Source organism: Emydura macquarii, unplaced genomic scaffold (assembly GCF_026122565.2).
Source record: "Emydura macquarii macquarii isolate MOO-44397 ecotype Brisbane River unplaced genomic scaffold, CSIRO-AGI_Emac_v2 contig_2897, whole genome shotgun sequence".
NCBI classification, from domain to species: Eukaryota; Metazoa; Chordata; order Testudines; family Chelidae; genus Emydura; species Emydura macquarii.
The window spans coordinates 22078435-22097752 of record NW_027133034.1 but is presented as its reverse complement, the minus strand read 5'-3'; the positions used below and the strand labels follow the sequence as shown (position 1 = coordinate 22097752).

General features: G+C 40.0%; 1 protein-coding gene across 1 annotated transcript in view; it reads left to right on the top strand.

Annotated features, from left to right (window-relative positions):
• The first annotated feature begins 3994 nt into the window (after positions 1 to 3994).
• SNX2 (sorting nexin 2) overlaps positions 3995 to 19318 on the top strand; it is a 48400-nt gene continuing 33076 nt past the window's right edge. Inside the window, exons 1-2 of the mRNA XM_067568508.1 lie at positions 3995 to 4195; positions 14336 to 14453. Coding sequence (XP_067424609.1) covers positions 4088 to 4195; positions 14336 to 14453 — 226 coding nt within the window. The 5' untranslated portion in view covers positions 3995 to 4087. The remainder of the gene's footprint in view (positions 4196 to 14335; positions 14454 to 19318) is intronic.

Here is a 19318-nt window from a genome sequence, read left to right as displayed (position 1 = left end):
TACAGCGACCTCCAGTGCCAATGCAGACCAGGCCTAAAAGAAGGCACATTGAGCTAGATCCACCAAGAGACTTAGATACTTAACTCCAACCACTCTCAATTGCCACTTAACCCTATAGATGCCTAAGTTTCTGCTGGTGACCATGCACAAGACCGTCTAAGTCCTAATACCACGGAGCTGCTCAGCACCCTAACTCACACGTTCTCATTCAGCATGCCTTCACGTGCAGGACCTGATCCAATAGGTGTGGTCTGAGAATGCTTAACCTGCACAAAAAACCAGCCAGATTAGTCGTTTTTGGTCTGGGTGGTGATGGTGTGGTGTCCAACCACCCCCCTGTCCAGTGGCCTGGTAGTCACCTGGGAGACTCAAGTTCACATTCCTGCTCCAATGATTATTGAAGTCAGTGGGAGTTGGCACCTAAATACATTTGAGGATCTAAGCCCTAGTAAGAGGCTTCAAACAGCCCCCAAGAACTTAGAATATGTGGTAAAGTATTTGCATTTCAAAGTCTGCAATGGACACAGTGTAAAATAAATGCTAACATTTCAAACATTAACACAGGACTTGCAAAATGAAGGCACACTGAGCTAGAATGTTGCTCCATAATCAAATTAATAAACAACTCAAATAACTGATGAATTTTTCCCCTCTAGTAAATGAATAGCTTGCTTAAAAACCTAACTATTTCAAAGGTTGCTTTCTACATAGGAAAAAAATAAATTGGAAAATACTTTTGTACTGGCAAATATCAAACAATTACAGTCAAATCAAGTTTAATGTGTATTAGCTAATGCCCCCATAGCTGGACCCTGTTGCTAACACCATTGACACTTGTCCTGAAATATTTTTTAAATGAGCATTATAATATATCTTAATTTCTTTTATTGTTCCAAAATATTCTTAACTAAGTCACAGTGAAGGGAGGAATAAGAAACATTTAGAATAACTTAATACCAGGTCTTTCAAACACTAACTCACATGAGTATAGTCTATGGGACTACAAAAGGCTATTACATGACTGCATCTTCCCAGGGTCAGGACCTAATATTTGTAGCTCTCAGCTCCTAAAATAGGTTTTAATGCTCAGCATTGCGTGAGAGCTATGGGTGAAGGTTTGTCTCTGCAAATGCTGCACTAACAGCATCTAACTCATTGTTTAAAATTTCTTTGAATCCGAGTGAAAACTGCTAGCTGTTTATATATGATGATTGTTTGTGTCTAAAAATTCTTCATTCACTATGGCAAAAATGCACGTAATAGTTTCAAATATTCCAAGAGTAAAACTCAAGTCATCTATCACTTACATTTTTCTTCAGGCCAAAAAAACCTTAGTGAATGATTCTCTCCTTTTATATCACAAATGGAGTTAGTAGTACATAAAGTCAATTAACTGTCTCAAAAAAATTAAGCCAGGTGGACTCCACTTACTTTTCCATCCCTGATGTGGGGGAAGCTGCCATGCTATCACTCCATCCTGCACTCTGCCACATGCAGTTCCTCACCCTACTCATTCTCCATTCTTGCTTTGTCTATAGTCTTCTGTTCTTCTATGTGTCCCTGATATTTTCTCCTTGGTCTCTAACTCCCTTACATTCTCCTTCCTTGTGCCCTTTTTATATTGCACTGCCTCAGTTTCCTGCTGTACACCACCTGCCCCTATCCTCCCCCTGCCCCCCCCCCCCCCCCCACATCTCTCTCTCTGTCCTACATTCGCTACAGGCCCAAATCTGTCCTAAGTCTTTCTCCAGACCTGAAGAAGAACTCTGTGTAGCTTGAAAGCTTGTCTTTCACCAACAAAAGTTGGTACAACAAAAAATATAACCTCACTCACTTTGTCTCTCCAGCTCCTACCACTTTTCTGCACAATAAAAATCTCTCACATTCCCCTAGATTCCTGCACAGTCTCCTTCCCACCTTCGGGTTTCCTTTTACTTCAAAATCTAACTCCTACTTACAACGCTTCCCTATAGGGTGACAGGCTGTCCTGATTTTATAGGGACAGTCTTGATATTTGGGGATTTTTCTTATGAAGGTACCTATTACCCCCACTGCTGTCCCGATTTTTCACAGTTGCTATCTGGTCACCCTATTTTCCTCTCTCTCTATAGCTCCTTGTCCAGTACAGTATAAGCCAGTGGCTATCTCCCCTGAAGACACCCCAGCTTTAGTCCCCCATTGGAGTCTATAGCCCTCTTTACTAGTGACAACCTCGCTTTATAGTAATGTTAGCTGTCTTGAATGAAGACTTCCTGTAACATCAGTACCATTGAAAGTAATGAGTAACAGCAGCCATTTTGGCTAATGGCAAAATTCGCATCTGATAGGAAAAAGCGAGAGATCATGAGAAACCAGCTAATAGCTGGAGACTTGTGATTAAATTATGATTATTGGCAACTCTAGCACAAATACTTTTGAGCAGTATAGAGATAATGTAGTTGGATCAGTCTTGTAGAGTTCTTCTTGCCTTAATATTTTGATTTTGGACATACAAGTAAAAACATCATTAGTTTTATCATCAACCATCCAAACCCTTTAACATCCCACTTATTTCCCTGATTATCCCCGCCCCATAAAACAAGTATAGTTACCTCTATTTGTAGGCTTACCAGTGCGTCCCATCACTTAATCTATCTTTCAGTAACTGATCCTGCAAACACTTATGCATCTGAATAGCTTTAATCATGAGCTCCAGTTAAGTTGATGGACCTATTCACGGTAACAACCCTTATGTCCAGTAGCAAGTGCTTGAAAGATTGGGCCCTTAGTTTGCAAACTCTTTTGGGTCAGAATATCTTTGAGTTACACAGAGGGAAACACATTGTCAGGTTTAAACAAAAAATGAAGCATAACAGTAATAGCAAAGTTTAAGCTAGTATATTTTCATAACAACTTTGCACGGGTGAGACAGTTTTAGTATGTTCAGACTAACAGTGTTGGTGTGGGTGACGAGGATGATACTCGTGCCTGGGGAGGAACCCAAACTGAGTTTAGCATCTAGAAGCCCAAACTGAGTGTAGCTGGATGCTGTCATGTTTGCAATGGTCCACTCCAGCCAACCACATTAGAAACCAGCTTCAAGATAGAGCTGTTTAAACAGTCCTTATTTTGTTTTGATGACCTAATGGAGTAGGGAGGGGAAGGTATGGGGGAAGTTAGGGAATAGGGATGGTTATTTGTGATTGCATAAATTATGTAAATTAACTAATTTGAATAGAATCTGGGCAGAGGAAACTTCATAGTCACCAAAAAAATGTGGATTTTAGGTTGGTGAGCACTGGACCTGCTGGACCATCACTAAGCAATAGACACAAAAGGGTCCAACTCTCCTCCCCCAGAGCTAACATGGGCCTACTAGCCTCAGGTCAGGATGCCCCCACAGGAAGTGGGGCCAGCCCCTTAGTTTGGACCAACGTTCGTTGTGGGCACGGGGACGGCGGCGGGGCCATGGAGCCCAGACGCCAAGGGAGAGGCGATGGCTGCGGCCCAGGGGGCCCGGCCCTGCCCTCCCTGGCCACGTGCACGGCAAAGGCCGAGGAAAGCAGCTGCGCAGGTGCCCACATAACTTCTCCATGGCCTGCCACGAGCAGGCCCAGGTGTGTGGGCTCAGCTGGGGGCTGGAGCCCGCCTGCCGGATAGTGCGGGCAGCGCGGCGGCGGGCTGCACGCGAGCTGAGAGCACCCGGAAGCTCAGGCCGCAGGTGACTCCGCCTTCCTCGCTCAGGTGCGCTGCGGACAGCACGTCCCGTTCCGTCCCGCGGGGCCCGGCCGCCACCGCGCCTGTCTAGAACGGAACGCGCCGCCGCAGTGCGGGGCGGGGCCTATCGCTGCCCCCCCCGCCCACTCAGCATCCAGCGCTCTAGAACAGCCGCCGCTACTCAACTCGCGCGCTCCCGACAACCCCCGGCAGCCGAGCACGCGAACAGGCTCAGCTGCTCAGAGGCAGAGAGGTGGAAGGCGGACGCGCGCGCGCTCGCTCCAGTCACGTGCTAAAGGGGGCGGTGCCTGTTCGTCACGTGACTGAGGGAAGCCGGAGCCCACCACCGAGTCGCGCTGAGTCGCTGCTCGCCCGCTGTACGGAAGCGAAGATGGCGGCAGAGAGGGAGCCCCCTCCGCTCGGGGACGCCAGGCCGCCCGAGCTCGAGGAGCTGGAGGACGGCGAGGATCTGTTCACCAGCACCGTGTCCACCCTGGAGGTGAGAGGCGGGGCGGGGCTCGGCTCCCCCCCCCCCCCCCCCCGCTGGCCCGGCCGGTCCGCGGCGCCTTCTCTGTGCCTTGCCGGGCAGAGCAGCGGCCACCGGTCTCAGCGCGCCCCGCAGCCCCTGAGCGCTGACCCGCCGCTGTCTGCGGGGCCTCGGCGCCCCCAAACCGGGTCCGGCCTCTGGCCAGCTCTGTGGTGACAAGTGACAGGGAGCCCCGCCCCCCACCTGCCCCTGCGTCCTCCGAGCGATCCCCTGCGCCCCCCCCCCCTCGCTGGGTGACAGCAGGTGACAGCCCCGCCCCCCTCCCCGATCCCTGGCGGGCTGTGTCTGCATCCCTTGAACCGTCACCTGTCAGCCCCTGCCAGAGCGCTCTGCTTCCAGCATCCTTAGCTCCCTTCCCCGGGGACCCTCCGCTCCCGGCGTGCCCTGCCCCCGCCTTCTCCGCTGCCCGGATAATCGTGCCTTCTCCTCGGACGTGGCTGCCGGACTTCTGCCAGATGTGCTTTCTTCCCCTAGATATGTCTGTCTCCCTGCTGGCTACCATCACATACCTTTTATATGTTGCCTACCCCATATTTCACTGTCTCCATCATGTGCTCTGAAGGTAACCTCCCACTCCCTCGTGGTCTGAAGACATAGCCCACTTCCTTCCAAAATAATCATCCCTCGAAATCTTGCCCTTCTCAAGGAATCCATATAATCACACTCCCACCCCTAAAATTCTTTCTTTCCTTCCCTTTAACACTGGTATTGAACAGCTCCTGGGAGGTTGTCACTGTGTTGAGTTTCTTTTTGATGCAGTTCATTGTCATCTGTCGCTTTTGGCGGATGGTGCTTATGGTTACTTAAAGAGATGCATCTGTGGGGGGGCTAATGAAACCTACAATTAACATTATTTTTCAGTAAATAAGTTTCTTAAAGCTTTGTGCAGCTATTGGAAGTTCTACAGCTGCCTTGCTTTGTTTGTAAGCAATACTCCTCCCCCTATTAAATACAGTTGAACATTTTTTAAAAAAAAGCAGTGTCTACATAGGTTCAAAAAAAGTTCTGTAAAGTGTTAGCTTCCTTCTCCTCTGTAACTGGTCCTGGAAAACTGTAATGCTGGACATTACATATGTCCTGTTCATGTAGATATCTGCCTGAGGAAGTGTTCCTGTTTTTGTGGAAGGAAGCTTCCTGCCCCTGAACTTTACAGTAATGGGTCAGTGTGTTCAGTTCATATGTGATCTAGCTTTACCAGTGGTGTCTTCCTGTAACAAAAGCATAATAATTTATGTTCTCAAACCTATTAAAAGACTCATAGATGTTTTTGAGAATCATCTCTTTAGGGTTTTAGTGTTTAGTCTTTTCTTTGTATATATATGCAGTTTGTAGACTATTTCTTTCCAGGAAAATAAATCTGCAAAAAATATAGTAGTAGGCCCACTTATGTACATATATAAAATATTCAGTTTGATCAGACTGAAAAACTAATCGGTCGGTATATATTTTAGTACTTTTAGATGAACTGCATTAAAACACAAAAGTAACTCTTACTTGCTTGGAAGAAAACTACAAACTCAAAGAGAGGGGTGATGGACTGTATGGCTAATCCATCTTCATACATCAGCAACAAAATCTTTTGGTGTTTAAAAGCCCAGTCTGAAAGGGACACAGTTAACTTGAAATTCACATTTCTGTATGGAAAGCTTGGTACCTCTTATGGTGCAAATAACACTAAAGATTATTGTAGCTGAAAAACTGGCAAAAGTTCAGTTTGTGTTCATTGTGCATTTTATAGCACTCTGTACAGTATGTTTGTTTCACTGTTTCTCTATGTAGTCAGTTGGAAGAAAGTGATTAACTGAAAGGAAACATATAAACATAAGTAGAGTAGAAATAAAAATATCAATATTTATTTTACAAAATTCATTTTAAAAATTGAGACTTTTTTTAGAGCTCTTTATCAAAAGAATTACTAATTCACTTGAACTGACTGACTAAAAAAAAGTGTTGTTTTGAGGTTTTGGAGGAGAGTCTGAAGTTATTCCTAATAACATTTTCCTGAGAATTCTGATTTCTTCCCCCTCCTCCCCCCCCGCCCCTTACATATGAGTAAACACTATTCCTCTTGCAACCTTCCAATCGCACATACCCAGTGTTCATATGAAAAGGTTTTATGATACATCGGAAGAATCCAGTTCATTCACATGCAGAAGGTTTTTCTGGGGGTAGGGGGTACATGTGGGGGATAATGGCTTTGGTTATAATTTTGACAGAGTTCAATTTTATATGTAGTCTACAAAGTCTAGCTAGTCTGAAACTAGTTTGTAAACTCTTTAGGGCAGCAGCTGTGTCTCTTTTTCTGTACTCTAAGTGCCTAAAACACTTCAGTGGTGTAAAATAGTAAATTGGTCGGCCCAAAGCGTGATCCCATCTGATGCTATTGCTTTGTTAGGCTGCTGTATTAAAAGGTTATGAAATGTATGCTGTTAAATTTTGTGGTTCAGGTAATTTTCATTTTGTACCCACTTTGATAATATTTGTTAGGCTCTCTAGGAGTGTTATTTTTAATAAAAATAAAACAAAACTAACTTTGAGTATCTTTTTGTAGTTGGAGATAGTGTTCAGTAAACATTAATCAGCCAGACACTGATACTGGGGTGAAGAGGGATGGAAGATGGTGGGTGGGAGGGCACAGTGAAAGTCGCAGGATAACTCTGAGGAAGGAGAAAACATGCTCTTTCTTCCTCTCTAATTGATGGGGGAAGAAGGCAGTCCCAACTACTTGAGTGCTAACCATGGATTCTACAGAAATGGGGACTCCCTCTCTTGATTTGGCTGGTAGATGTCTGTTGAACTTGAAGCTCTTCTCTTCGCTTCTCTGCAGGCTGATCACAGGAAAGAGTTCTTGCCTTTTTTTTTTTTTTTTTTTTTTTTAAATCCCTTCCCTTTGCTTCTGACGGAAAGGAGGGTAAACTCCAGTTTATTTCTATTTGTTTTTTTTCTTGGTTTTTATGACTAAAATTTGCTTCTCCCTCTCTTGTTTTCCTCTCACCTTTTGTTTTTTGTTGCCATTCACATATCACAAGATCATGCCCTTCCTCTTCTGTTTTCTGTTTGGTGGCAGTAAATGTGAGAGAAACTCTTTATCAGATATCATGCTTCATATTTAGATTTAATATGTTTTATAACATCTGTGAACTTATTTAGTTTTACTCTGCAAAACAAACATTGTTGACTTAAATATATTTGCTTCAATGAATAATATAAACCTTATATAAGACTAGAACATCACACTTTAAAAAACTAAATGTAAGTAGTGTGAAAATTACTAGGTCAGGAAACTTTACGTTGCCCGTATTACTCCTCGTAGACCTTGGTAAACAGCAATATTGACATGTAAAAATTCACTGTACAGACTTCAGACAACCTTTACTGTCCCTCTACCCACTTCCAGTTTTTCTGTGTGTATCACTGTATACTGAAGTATGTAAGGCATATTGTCACATGTTGAAGTAATACGAGAGATTAAAGGTTTTATATATTAACCGTATGATCTATGTATGTAAAACCTTTTATGTTGTTAAATTTCATGCTGTGTATTCATGCTCTGTATCCATAACACTTGGAGGTTTTTACGGTATAGTGGTGAAAGGGCACTAAGCACTTTAAAGTTATTGGGGAGTGGGAGCTGAAGCACGCATATTTTAAGCATGTTAAGAAACTTCAAGCACCACATCACTGTTTAACTAGCTGAGCTAGAGGTCAATTTTACTATAAGTATAAAATTTTAATAAGCCAAAGAGAGTAAAGCAGAGATTCTCAAACTCTTTCATAGTACTGGCTGCATCTTAGTAAAGAATGGTTTGGTTACTTCCCCTCCCACTCATGGATCACAAATCATTCTTTTGGCAATTGCTTGCATGGAAAAGTAATATTAGGAATTTTTTGTTAGAACATTTGTTACAATAAAGAGCTTATTTTTCAAAATCTAATTGCTATCTACCTATACACTATAGTTCAGCTCCCTTCCCGTTTGTTCTGTTCCCCTCCTCCTCGATCCCTTATAGGTGCTCCTTGCCACCTGCTCCCTTGCTTCTCTTCATCTGCTTATTTGTATCTGTTACCCTGTTCTCTCTCTTACCTTGCACTTGCTTCTCTGCTTCTAATTTGTCATATTCCCAGACATTCTTCTCTTGTTGGGTGACTGGCATCTCCTGTCTCTTCTTCTGTGTAACAGGTGTCCTGAACACAGATAGCTAAGCTGACTCTTCCTTATTTCCATCTGTTTTTACAGATCTCTAGGCTCTTCATTATAATAGAAGAGCCTAAAGAAGCACTTGAAAATGGGGTGAGCCAGCACTATGTGATCTAGTAGTCCTTCATTGACCACAGTTTGGGAACATCGGAAGTAAAGAGCTATATTTAGTTCAGTAACCTGTAGCGTTACTAAGTTTGCAAAGGTCCCTGGGCTGTTTAGATCTATAGATTACTAAAGAATATTTTCTATTGCCTTCTATGCCAAAATTTGAGATGAATAATGCCAACTGTTTATTTTAACTAGCCTATTTTATGAATATCTGTTTAGGTGTCCCTCTAACTCAAGTTTTAATTATGAAAACAGCCCCATTTTTAAGCTAAAGAATCTAGAAAACATGAGACTTCAGCCATAAAATTTCAAAAAGCCATTCTCAAGTCCTTTGAACTTTTGAATGTTTTATTGTAACTTTACATAAAACTAAATCTGTACTTTAAGATTAAGTGGTGCAGTTTTGGTGGCAATTCACACTTGTTTTCATCTTTTATGAAAGGACTTAATCCATGCTTTAACTGAAAATCCAAACAACCGTAATTGGAGTCACTATTCATGCTTCCATAATAAAAGTAATAAATGTGCAGATAATATTCTTGATAGAGATCTATAGGCATATATTTCCACTGAAACTGATTCACATTGCAGTGGAGGAGGAAATATACTCTTTCAATTGCAAGTTTAGGTTGGAATGGGTGGGGACCAGGGCAGAGTCTTCTACTTAGAAATTTGTTTTAACTGTGTATTGCCAAAGGAACTGACACACTGCTCTTCTGCCCTCTTCCTGTTTTCCATTTATTTCTTCTATCGTAGGACAGGTGACATGATCCATACCTGGTGCTTTTGCCTCCTTGAATGCTATTTTTTTTTCTCCTGTAGAGAAAGATTGAAACATCTCCTATATCCTGTCTTTTTTCAGTTTTCTCCTTCTGCTTGGTATCTTTAACCTGTTTCCTCACTGTTGCTGTTTACTCCCCATTATGCATGTATGCATGCACAACCACTGAAGCTATTTTGCGTCTTAGTCTTTCCCCCATATAATCTTGCTCAGTTTTCAAATAATCTTCAAATCTCCCCACCCCAGGATTTTGCTAATAATTTATGCTGCTCTGAGACATCAGTTCCACTTCTGTTGTGTATTCCATCTGCTTTACTTGAAATTTACAGGAGCAAAATAAGCAAGAGATTGAGCAGAGAGTGAAAGTGTTCAATCTAGAGAGCATAAGGAGTGGAATAGAGCAGGAAAAACTGAATATGCTACCAGACAAATAAGGGTGTGCAGTTTGGCTTGTTAGTGAGATTGAACAGTCTTGTGTCCCAACTCCACTACATCCTTTTAAAATACTGAATAATCAGCAAATATTGAGTCACTACTGTAGCTTCTGAAAGGTTTGGTGACCTGGACTTTTCACTCTCTTCATAATTGTCAGGAATAACACTTATCTTTCTGAAGGCAGTACAGTTCTAATTTGGGCTCATCTTATACAAAACTGCAATGTAATGTTATTTTGAAGCCTTCAAATACTGTTTTAGCTCACAAACCTTTGATTAATAGGTGTTAATGTTTTCAAGCTTTTACTGTTAAATTACTTAGATATACTCTCAACTTGAATGCTAATTTAGCTGTCTTATGTTTTGGGATTTATTTAATATCTTTCATACTGAGGGAAACTCAAACAGCTTTGCAGTCAGATACTATAGTAAATATACAGATACTTAATCCATCTTAAAATGTAGCCTCATCTGTGATGAACATGTCATCTGTCTAACGAAGTCTACTAACGCTATCTAGCAGTTTATAGAGCAGGAAAGAAATTCATTATACAACTGAAATAAGGCATTCTTTGTAATCAGAATGTAATCAAATTATTAATCCCTACTCCTTTCTGAACAGAGCCATGAGATATTTAACCACAAGTGGCCAGTGTATAAATTTTCTGTCTAGATACCATCTGTGCAGGATTATAAGCCCTGCGTTCAATGCCTCTAGTACAAGCTATGTGGCTAATTCATGGTTTTTGTCCTTCTGAGATGGCTGTAGGCTTATTTGAGGACTCTACCCCATAGAGCATGCTCCAGTTTGGATTCACTGGGATTTATGTATGCTTAGCACTTCAGGCTACTTATACTTAGTTGCCTAAATATGGATATAAGAGCCTAATTTTAGGCACCCAAGTTTTGGGTTTCAGTACCTATTGTGAGGACCCAAGCATAATTTTTTCGGGCCCAGTACAAACTTGTAACAAAGGTCCCCTCCCACACACATACCCATGGGGGTTGCAACCTGGGCTGGGCCCCCCAGGGCATCCGTGTCCCAGTAAAGTGTGGGGGCCCTGCCTATTGTATGACATTCCCATTTTCCTTGGATAATGTGGTGGGTGGAATCTTAACAGGCATCTGTAGCTGGGAAGTGACCAATAGCCATATTAATAGTTCTGTCATCTATGCCAGCCTCTTTCCACATCTACATGCCCAAACTTACAAAGCTTCTTTTCTCTTGTTTTAATGTGGAAAGGTCTTGATAAGAGATTTCAACCCAGATTAGGTCCTGGGGCAATGCACTTCATTTTCTGATTTCATTTGGCATTGGTGTCCTATGCAACACTGTTCCTAATGAGCCATATCAGTGTAGCTGTTCACATTTTTCACTGGCCTGCAGCTGAAGGATCATACATAGGGTACAGTCAGTATAGGGCAGGCAGTACTGTCTTCATGATACCTTGCTTGCTGGTGTTTGGAGGAAATTGTGGCATAGATGAGAACAACATGACTGTAACTCAAGCCACATAAGACTGTGATGCTAGTAGGTTGGGAGATACCAACTGGAAGATGGCAATGACCCCTTTGAATGTGTCTGCCCACCATTCATTAATCATATGCACAGTGTAGGGATAATTGGAGCCCATATTCTCTAGGATGATCTTATTGCAGAAGTGTCCAGGAATGCTTTTTATCCTGGATGCCTGGCCAGAAGATTTCAACTGTTTCCCTTGGTTGTGGAACTTGCTGTCTGTCACCTTGAGACTGATTATGGCAATGCGCTCTGTGGGCTACATCTTAATTCTATCAAAACTTAAGCAGACTATTAGATGAAATACCAGCTTGTTAAACAGTGCCTTTTAATGGCAGTTCAGTTCATCCAGAGTGCTTGATGGAGCCACACTGACTACCTTTTTGGTTTCTAGACGGACTTCTAGGTAGTAGTGGTTTTGACCTATCCTTAAACTGCTTAGGACCTTCCTAAATGGGGGGCCATGTCTTCCCTGGCACTATTGTCACTGTTGCAATTGTAAGAGACCCTGAGCTTAATTTTCCCTCATTATGAAAAGGAGAGCTGATGAGAGAACTTCCTCTGTAAGGGCCCCTTTCTTTGGAAGTGCTCAGCTTCCCAATGATTTAAATAGCTCTAATTTGTGACCTAATAGATGTTGTGCAAAACCCTTTTGTTTAAAGGCGCATTGGTGAAAGGGTGAGGCTGTTGAAGGTGGGTTTTGTGTGGTAGGAAAGTGGAGTGGAAGGTTTGAGTTTGATCCTACTAAACATGATTTGGTCAGGAGTACATGTTTTTGTTTTTAAATGTAAAAATTGGCTAAAACAGCATGTCATGGGTTTCCTTAACCAAAATGCATACATAAGCATAGTGACTACATGGTTATGTGCTGTATGTACTGTAGTTACTAAATTCCGCTATTTGTATTCAGTCTCTACAGCATTCTTGCTCTGATTTTAGAAATCTGAATTTCATTTTATGTAATGGGAGTTTAGCCTTTTTCCACCCTTACTATCTGAGACTGTCCCTTATTGAAGTAGTCAAATCTATTAATTGTTTCTGATTCTTTGGCATTTGCCTTCATTTTATGCCCATTTTTAAATTTTTCACCTTTGTTACATTCCTTGAAGCTGCTTACTCTCCAAGAGTGAAAATTCTGCTTAGATAGTATCTGTTACAGAAGAAACAACTATTTGCTTATTCTGTTTCTCTGAATATACCTTGCAGGATTGTCACTAACCTACCAATCTCTGATTTGGAGGGTTAAAATCTGCATTATACTGTGGGCACTTGGTCTCTTCACTGTGGTGAAGGTAGTGCTGCGCTATATTATTCCAGAGCTTGTCCAGGCCCCTTGAGAAGCCTATAATTGGGAGGATTTATACTCCTGTGCTGTGTTGCTTGGAGATGCAGCACGGAACCCCAGCCTATGTAGGTTTTCCCTATATTCTTAGAGTTTAGTGGAGTTCTTGCTGCATGTTTGTAAGGTACTGGTTAGAATATGTTTTGGTAGATGTGGGTGGAGTAGGGTGTCTTTAAGGAACCCAAAGTTGGAGCAAACTCTACAGGGCAGTATTCTTGAATCAGTTTAAGATTTGGCCCTCCGAAGCAAATATAAGAGGTAGGGCATTTCCCACATGACTTGCATTGGAGGCATGAAACCCGGGTAAGAATCCTGCAAGATGGTATCTCCAGAGAAGGCTAAATTACAAATCAATTAACTTTCTCTTATATCCTACCTGAAAATAATATCATACAAAATGGGCAAGATTGTCTGATTTGTTTCAAGGCTTTATTGTTCGACGTCTTGGCTACTGTATAAAGTCTTGCTATTTTGATTCTTTAGATTCTTTTTTCTTGACCAAAGGTCTTTGTGCTATAGATTCAGTTTTGATGAATATTTTTATAGTAATGGACCTGTGTACTCTATTAGGCTGTCCTGCTTCTGCTAAAAATATCCTCCTAAATTCTGTGGGATTCACATGTAGCAAACTAGAAAATTTGTGGCAGCTTCAGTTTAACTTGAAATGATGGACACATTTCATTGAGTTAAATGAGCATGCATATTAATTTCAAACAAGACATGCTATATTGATTGTATGTTCCTTTAGCTGAAATGTCTAGCAAATCAGAATTGTGATAGTTCAGAGTGATGCCAGCTTTGATGCTGAATGATGATCTAAACACCTTTTGAGATAAGTGGAAACAATTTGCATTTCTTTAGGCTTTTTAAATGAAAACTTTTGATAATAAAGTGTGGTTTTTCAGCAGGTGAATTTTGCAGATATGGAAGAACTAGGTCCTGGTTTCAGTACTGAAGCTGGATTGCTTTCTTGTTTGTCTCAGCTAACCTGTGAACACTAATCCTGTGAATTGTTCAATACTTTCGTATGTGCTTTGGAATGAAAAACAAGTTAGATAGGTAACAACAGTAGGTTTAAAATCCTGCTTGTCTTTGTGAGGTAGGCTTAACTTCCATGTCGACACAGATTTGACACTTTAGGATTGTTATTCTGCAAATTGTAATGAAATTAACTCATTCCTTTACTCTTTTTATAACTGATCTGGAGCCTTCAAAGATAGATTATATTTTTTAGACATTTGTATATCTTGGACAACTGTTCATAAGGGTTAAATTGCAGTTTGTTTTTCACATAAATTTACAAAAAGGAACTGAGTGCAGCAGTCTGAGAAACTAGGCTCAAACATTTTTCAGTGTTGAAGATGGTAAATAAACATTCTGGATTCATCTACAGCAGTTCTTGGTTCTATCTTATTAACTATAAAAATATATTTATTAACTTATGGAAATGCATATCATGAAGAGGGAAAGGTTGATTTCTTTTTTTTTTTATGTCCATGAAGAATAAGTGAAAAAAGTTGGGAACTAATTCATTTCCTTTGTTCATTGTTATCCCACTAGGAGTAGGAAATGAAAATAGCTGACTCGGTTTCCTTTCCATGTTGTTGCTTTCTGTGTTGAGAGACTGTCATGTGGCAATGCATAAAATGATTACAACAGATTACAGTGCTAGTTCTTTGCCTCCTAACTGTTTGTTCCTTTTAACAGTCAAGCCCATCATCTCCGGAACCAGCCAGTCTTCCTGCAGAAGACATCAGCACAAACTCTAATGGTCCAAAGCCTGCAGAAATCATACTGGATGATGACAGGGAAGACCTTTTTGCTGGTAACTTTCTCCTCTTAATAAGTATATAGTTCACATGGACACTTATACTTTTTTAAGTTTGAGGTATATTGTAATGAGAACTCTATTCCTTTTTCTTTTAAAAAGCTGCAGTTTTGTTGTGAGGAAACATGAAGTAGTTAAACTTGTAATGCAGAATTTGAATTTAAAATGCATTTAATGATAAAATGGACTTTTGGCTCTCTAAAACAATGATTCCCTCCCATTCCCCCCCAGCAAATGCTTTTTGAAGAAAAATTTAAAACTGGTCTACCCTTTTGATATTTGGATTTTCTTCTTTGGCTAATGTTGTCTGTTGTTGTTTTGATTACTCCTCTTTGTTGTTGTTGCAATGCTGTGAACATCTGGGAACAATGCTAAGCTTATTGATAACTGCAGTAAAAATTTCAAGTAAATTGTTCGGCCTATGTCCTATTTAGTTCATTGTGATTACCTGATGACATTTTAATGCAAGGTTGTTTTTTGTTCTTGAATATTGTACTGAGGCTCAAACTAAACCGACCTAATAAATTGTTTTTAATGATTGAATCATAGATTTAACTTGTATATAACACGTAATTCTGTCTACATATAAAACTAACAAATGGGTTGGAAACACTTTCTTCTCGCATTTTACCACCTAATCAATCTGCTACCGTTGAACTAGTAAAAATGGTCTCAAGTACTATAAAATGGAAATGGCAACTTGATATTGTAGTGACATTTGTGATAGCTGCTATGGACATCTTTCCTTAGCACCTTTACTGAAATTAGAGTATTTTCAGAAGGCTTATGCTATGGAGATATATTTCGTATTATAAAACCGATTTCCCATGTTTCAAGTGAAATAGGCATTGTCACATGGGATCAGAACAAGATGCGTCTAGTCTTCCTGCACACGCTGTTCTCCAGCCAGTATTCACAATATGTCACGTGCTCCACAGCATCATATTCTGCACCAGAAGAATATGCTTAACTATAGCTGTAACTATAACACACATATACAAACTATGATAAACTTCCATCTTCATTTATCTGGTCAAATATCCATTTTCTAGCCTCCAAAAATCAAATAAAATTTGTATTGTTCAGTGATCACCATGCATTCATCAGTCAAGACAATTGCATGTTTGTTTGACAGGCTACATGTCTTCAAATAAATACACTAGCCTACTCTTCCAATTCAGTGTCATTTTCTCATAGCCCTAGCTTAGTTTGTGTGTTGGTGTGGAATGTGATGCTCTTGTGTCTTGAACTATATGCTAGACAGAGTATACATGCATGAGGTAAATTGGATGTAGAGGACAAAATAGTTATGGCCTTATTGCTTATTTCTTTGCCTTTTTGCATTGTGGTTCTCAGCTTTGCATAAACAGCCCTTATCCCTCCTTGAAAACTTTTTTACAGGCTGGAAAATTGTCCCATTCAACCCAGTCAGAGGTCTTTTCGTTTTGTGTGTGTGTGTGTGTGTGTGTGTGTGTGTGTGTGTGTGTGTGTGTGTGTGTGTGTGTGTGTGTGTGAGAGATAGGGGATTGTTGAGGTTTTTTGTGTGGGGGAGGGAGAGGGAGAAGGGGTGCGAAGTGGGGGATGTTTGACTAAATAGATCATTCTGTCTTCTGAGACTGTTTGCCGAGATCTTTAATTCAGAGATTAAACAGGAGTGAACACAGCTTTGTTTTAAAGTATCCAGAACCTCTTTGACTTTGGTTTTCGTGTTTAAGTGAATATAAGATAGAACAGAGTGCCATCTTTGAGAACATTGAACTTTTTTTTTTTTTTTTTAAATCGGGGCACTAAACCTGGATTTAAGAGCTAAACCTTAAGCACCCAGACTCTCAAATGATGGCATAAAGCTAGTTTGGTTGCATCTCCTGCTGTTAGCTGGAGTAGCAGAAATGTAGAATGGGCTGCCTGTAATAGATGTCACTAGGAATTGTATCCTAACAATCCACAATTGATGCATGATGTGGTGAAGCTTGTCACATAGAGCATCGTTATATATTCAGATCCTTTGGCTTATAACCACTACATTTCTCACTTCCTGATGCTATGAGATGCTCTCTTCCCTCTCTTGGATATTGGTTCTGCTTTGCTGTGTATCGATGGGGGGGTTGGTGATTGGATCCTGTTAGCTCCAACACTAGGCCCATGTCTGACTCATGTCAGAGATCCTGGAGTTCCAGAGTGTATTGATTTAAATCAAAGCGATTGAAATCACTGACTTTAATCAGCTATTTGAATTGTTTTGCATTTGTACTTTTCAGTTATTTTCCTAAAGATTGATTCTCATTGCTTGGTAACCTTTAAAACGTTGATTTACAACTAAATATAACTTTCACACTTAACAGTTATAAACACTTATGTAGCAGTTAAATAGCTTAATTTACATTTGTTCAGATTCTTAGTTTTTAGATTTTTGTTACGTTAGAAAACTGAATGATGGAGTTTTTATTTACTAGATTAGCTTTTTACTTGCAATTTGTGTCAAGCTCTATTGGGATGGAAATGCAGTTTAAAATGCACAAAACTGGCATTTTTAAATATTTTCATTAAATAAATCTTTAAATGTGCCAATAAATAAATAAGTTTATCAAAACATGTTTAGCATTTAAAACTTATTTATTAAACAAAGGAAGTATTATTTGTAGTTAGTGAATTGAACTGATTGTTTCTTGTTACCATGTCTTTCAAGATTTTATAACTACTAGATCTCATCCTCCTTCACCAAACTTTTATTCATAGGTTGGAGGAGGGGGGAAAAAAGCTTTCCTGCTTTTTCAACACCCAGGTGGTTTCTTAACTTTAAATGAATGTAATTGAACTGAACTAGTTGAAGAAACTGAAATTGAGAGTATAGTCTCTCTGCACTTGCAGAAGAAGCTACTACTCTCAAAAGACTTAGACCCTGTCTAACACTTACCTCCAGGATTCGGCAGCAGTCGACGGGAGTTATGCAAGTTTTTTGCGTAGCTTGCATAACTCCCGTTGACTTCTGGGCTCCTCTTCTGTGTGCCGTCTTCACTGCACTGCCACTTGCAAAGGTGGTCTTAGTAAGTCGATTTCTGGATTGACTGAGCAGGCTGTCAGTGTAGCCGTAGCCTTAACGCTTCAGGAAACTCTGGCTCCAGGTGCTGCACCAGTGACTCAAACCACTGAACTGGTGGAACTTTCCTTAAAACTTGGCAGCAAACACCTATTATTTTTGTACTTAATTTTAATGATATTAACAGGCTGACCATTTTAATTTTATAAAGGTTTTTTTAAATAAACCTATATTTAATTTTTAATCAGTTTTTTTTTATTTAAAAATAAATAATTGATTATTCACCTGATGGAGTTCATTTTTTATTTCTGAGATCCAGGCAGAATAAGTGGATTTATCAGTTGTATGTGGACTGCATGAGCTACAGGGAAAGCTCTGATGGGCGGCATACAGCTCAGGTTGATGATGCTAATTCTTGCTCTTGTTAACATAAAATGCTTGATCACAGATGGTATGGCTATTAAATTACATCAACAGGGTCTCCTATGAAGTTGGGTATGCTGTGTTTCTTCTAAAATGAACAAATACAGAGTTGTTTTAACAAGAGAGGCAATTATCTTATGAAGCCAGAAGGAAGTCTCATTTATCAGTGGCTTATAAATAACTTAATGAGAATAGTTTTAAATGGGATATGCAATCTTACTGGGGTTGTTTCTAGGCCATCATTTCTGTAATAAGGATAATAATGGCCTTGCTAGTGGTAAGCCTGGGAAACAGTGATTAACCTCAGCTGTCAATTTGATCAGATTGCTCTATTTTAAACTGTTTTTTATTTCAGTTTTAACAAGGAATTTATGACTGTAAACGTTTCTGAATGTTTATCTTTGTGTATTTTTCTGTTCATGGTCCTGGGGTAGAAGTAGCTATCTCAACGAATACTAGCACATTTATGTCGTCATCCTAGTTGGATTTAAAATATTGTAAACCCAATAGTATTTTACATGCAGTCTGTTTAGCAAGTGTAGTTTTTGGCCCTTCTTTAGCAACAATGATCCATATGCTTTATTCAGCTGGTTACACCTATTAACACTTGTGTACCTCAGGTAACATTTTTCAAAAGCTCCCAAGTCACCAAGTCCCATTTTGTAAAGAGACTTATGAATTAGGACTCCAAGACTCACTGGCTTTAAGTGTTCCTGGTGCATAAGTCTTGTCTGAAAAGGGACTGGTGACTTAAGTGCTTTTGGAAATGATCCCTACCTCTTTTAGGATTTCCCCAACTATGGTGTGCAAATCTAACATATAAACATTGAACAGAAGACCATTTTTGTAGGTCTTGAGTGGCTGTTTAAGATGAGTTTTTAATGAAACTCAAAACAATAAAAACCAACCAACCAACAATAACTCCCCGCCCCCTCCAACCACACACATACTGGCTTTATTTGGCTCAATACTGTTAACATTAAAATATAAAACCTTTTGCAGAATAAAAATGTATAATTTTATGGTGCCTACTACCATGCATTTATGTTCTTAAAATCAATGTTTATAAACTACCAAATTTTCTCTTCATCATTAAACTCGTGTACTGCCAGTTAGCTCACCTATGAAAGGTTCTTACTGTAGGCAGAAGCACACATTAGAAAATTTGTGAATAAAGCACTTTAGACTATTAAAGCAAAATTAAAATAATTTACTTTTTGCTGTTTATGCTTTTAAGCATTTTTCTTAGCTAGGATGATGATTGTCCATTTCACTTTCTCATTCATGAGCAAAAATGCTATTTGTTTAAAAATCATTTCTCCTAGGAAGTTTAAAAAAAATCAGAGTAAACACTTCTATTGGTCTAAGGAGTTGTAAAATACTTTCAAAATTTAAAGGTGGA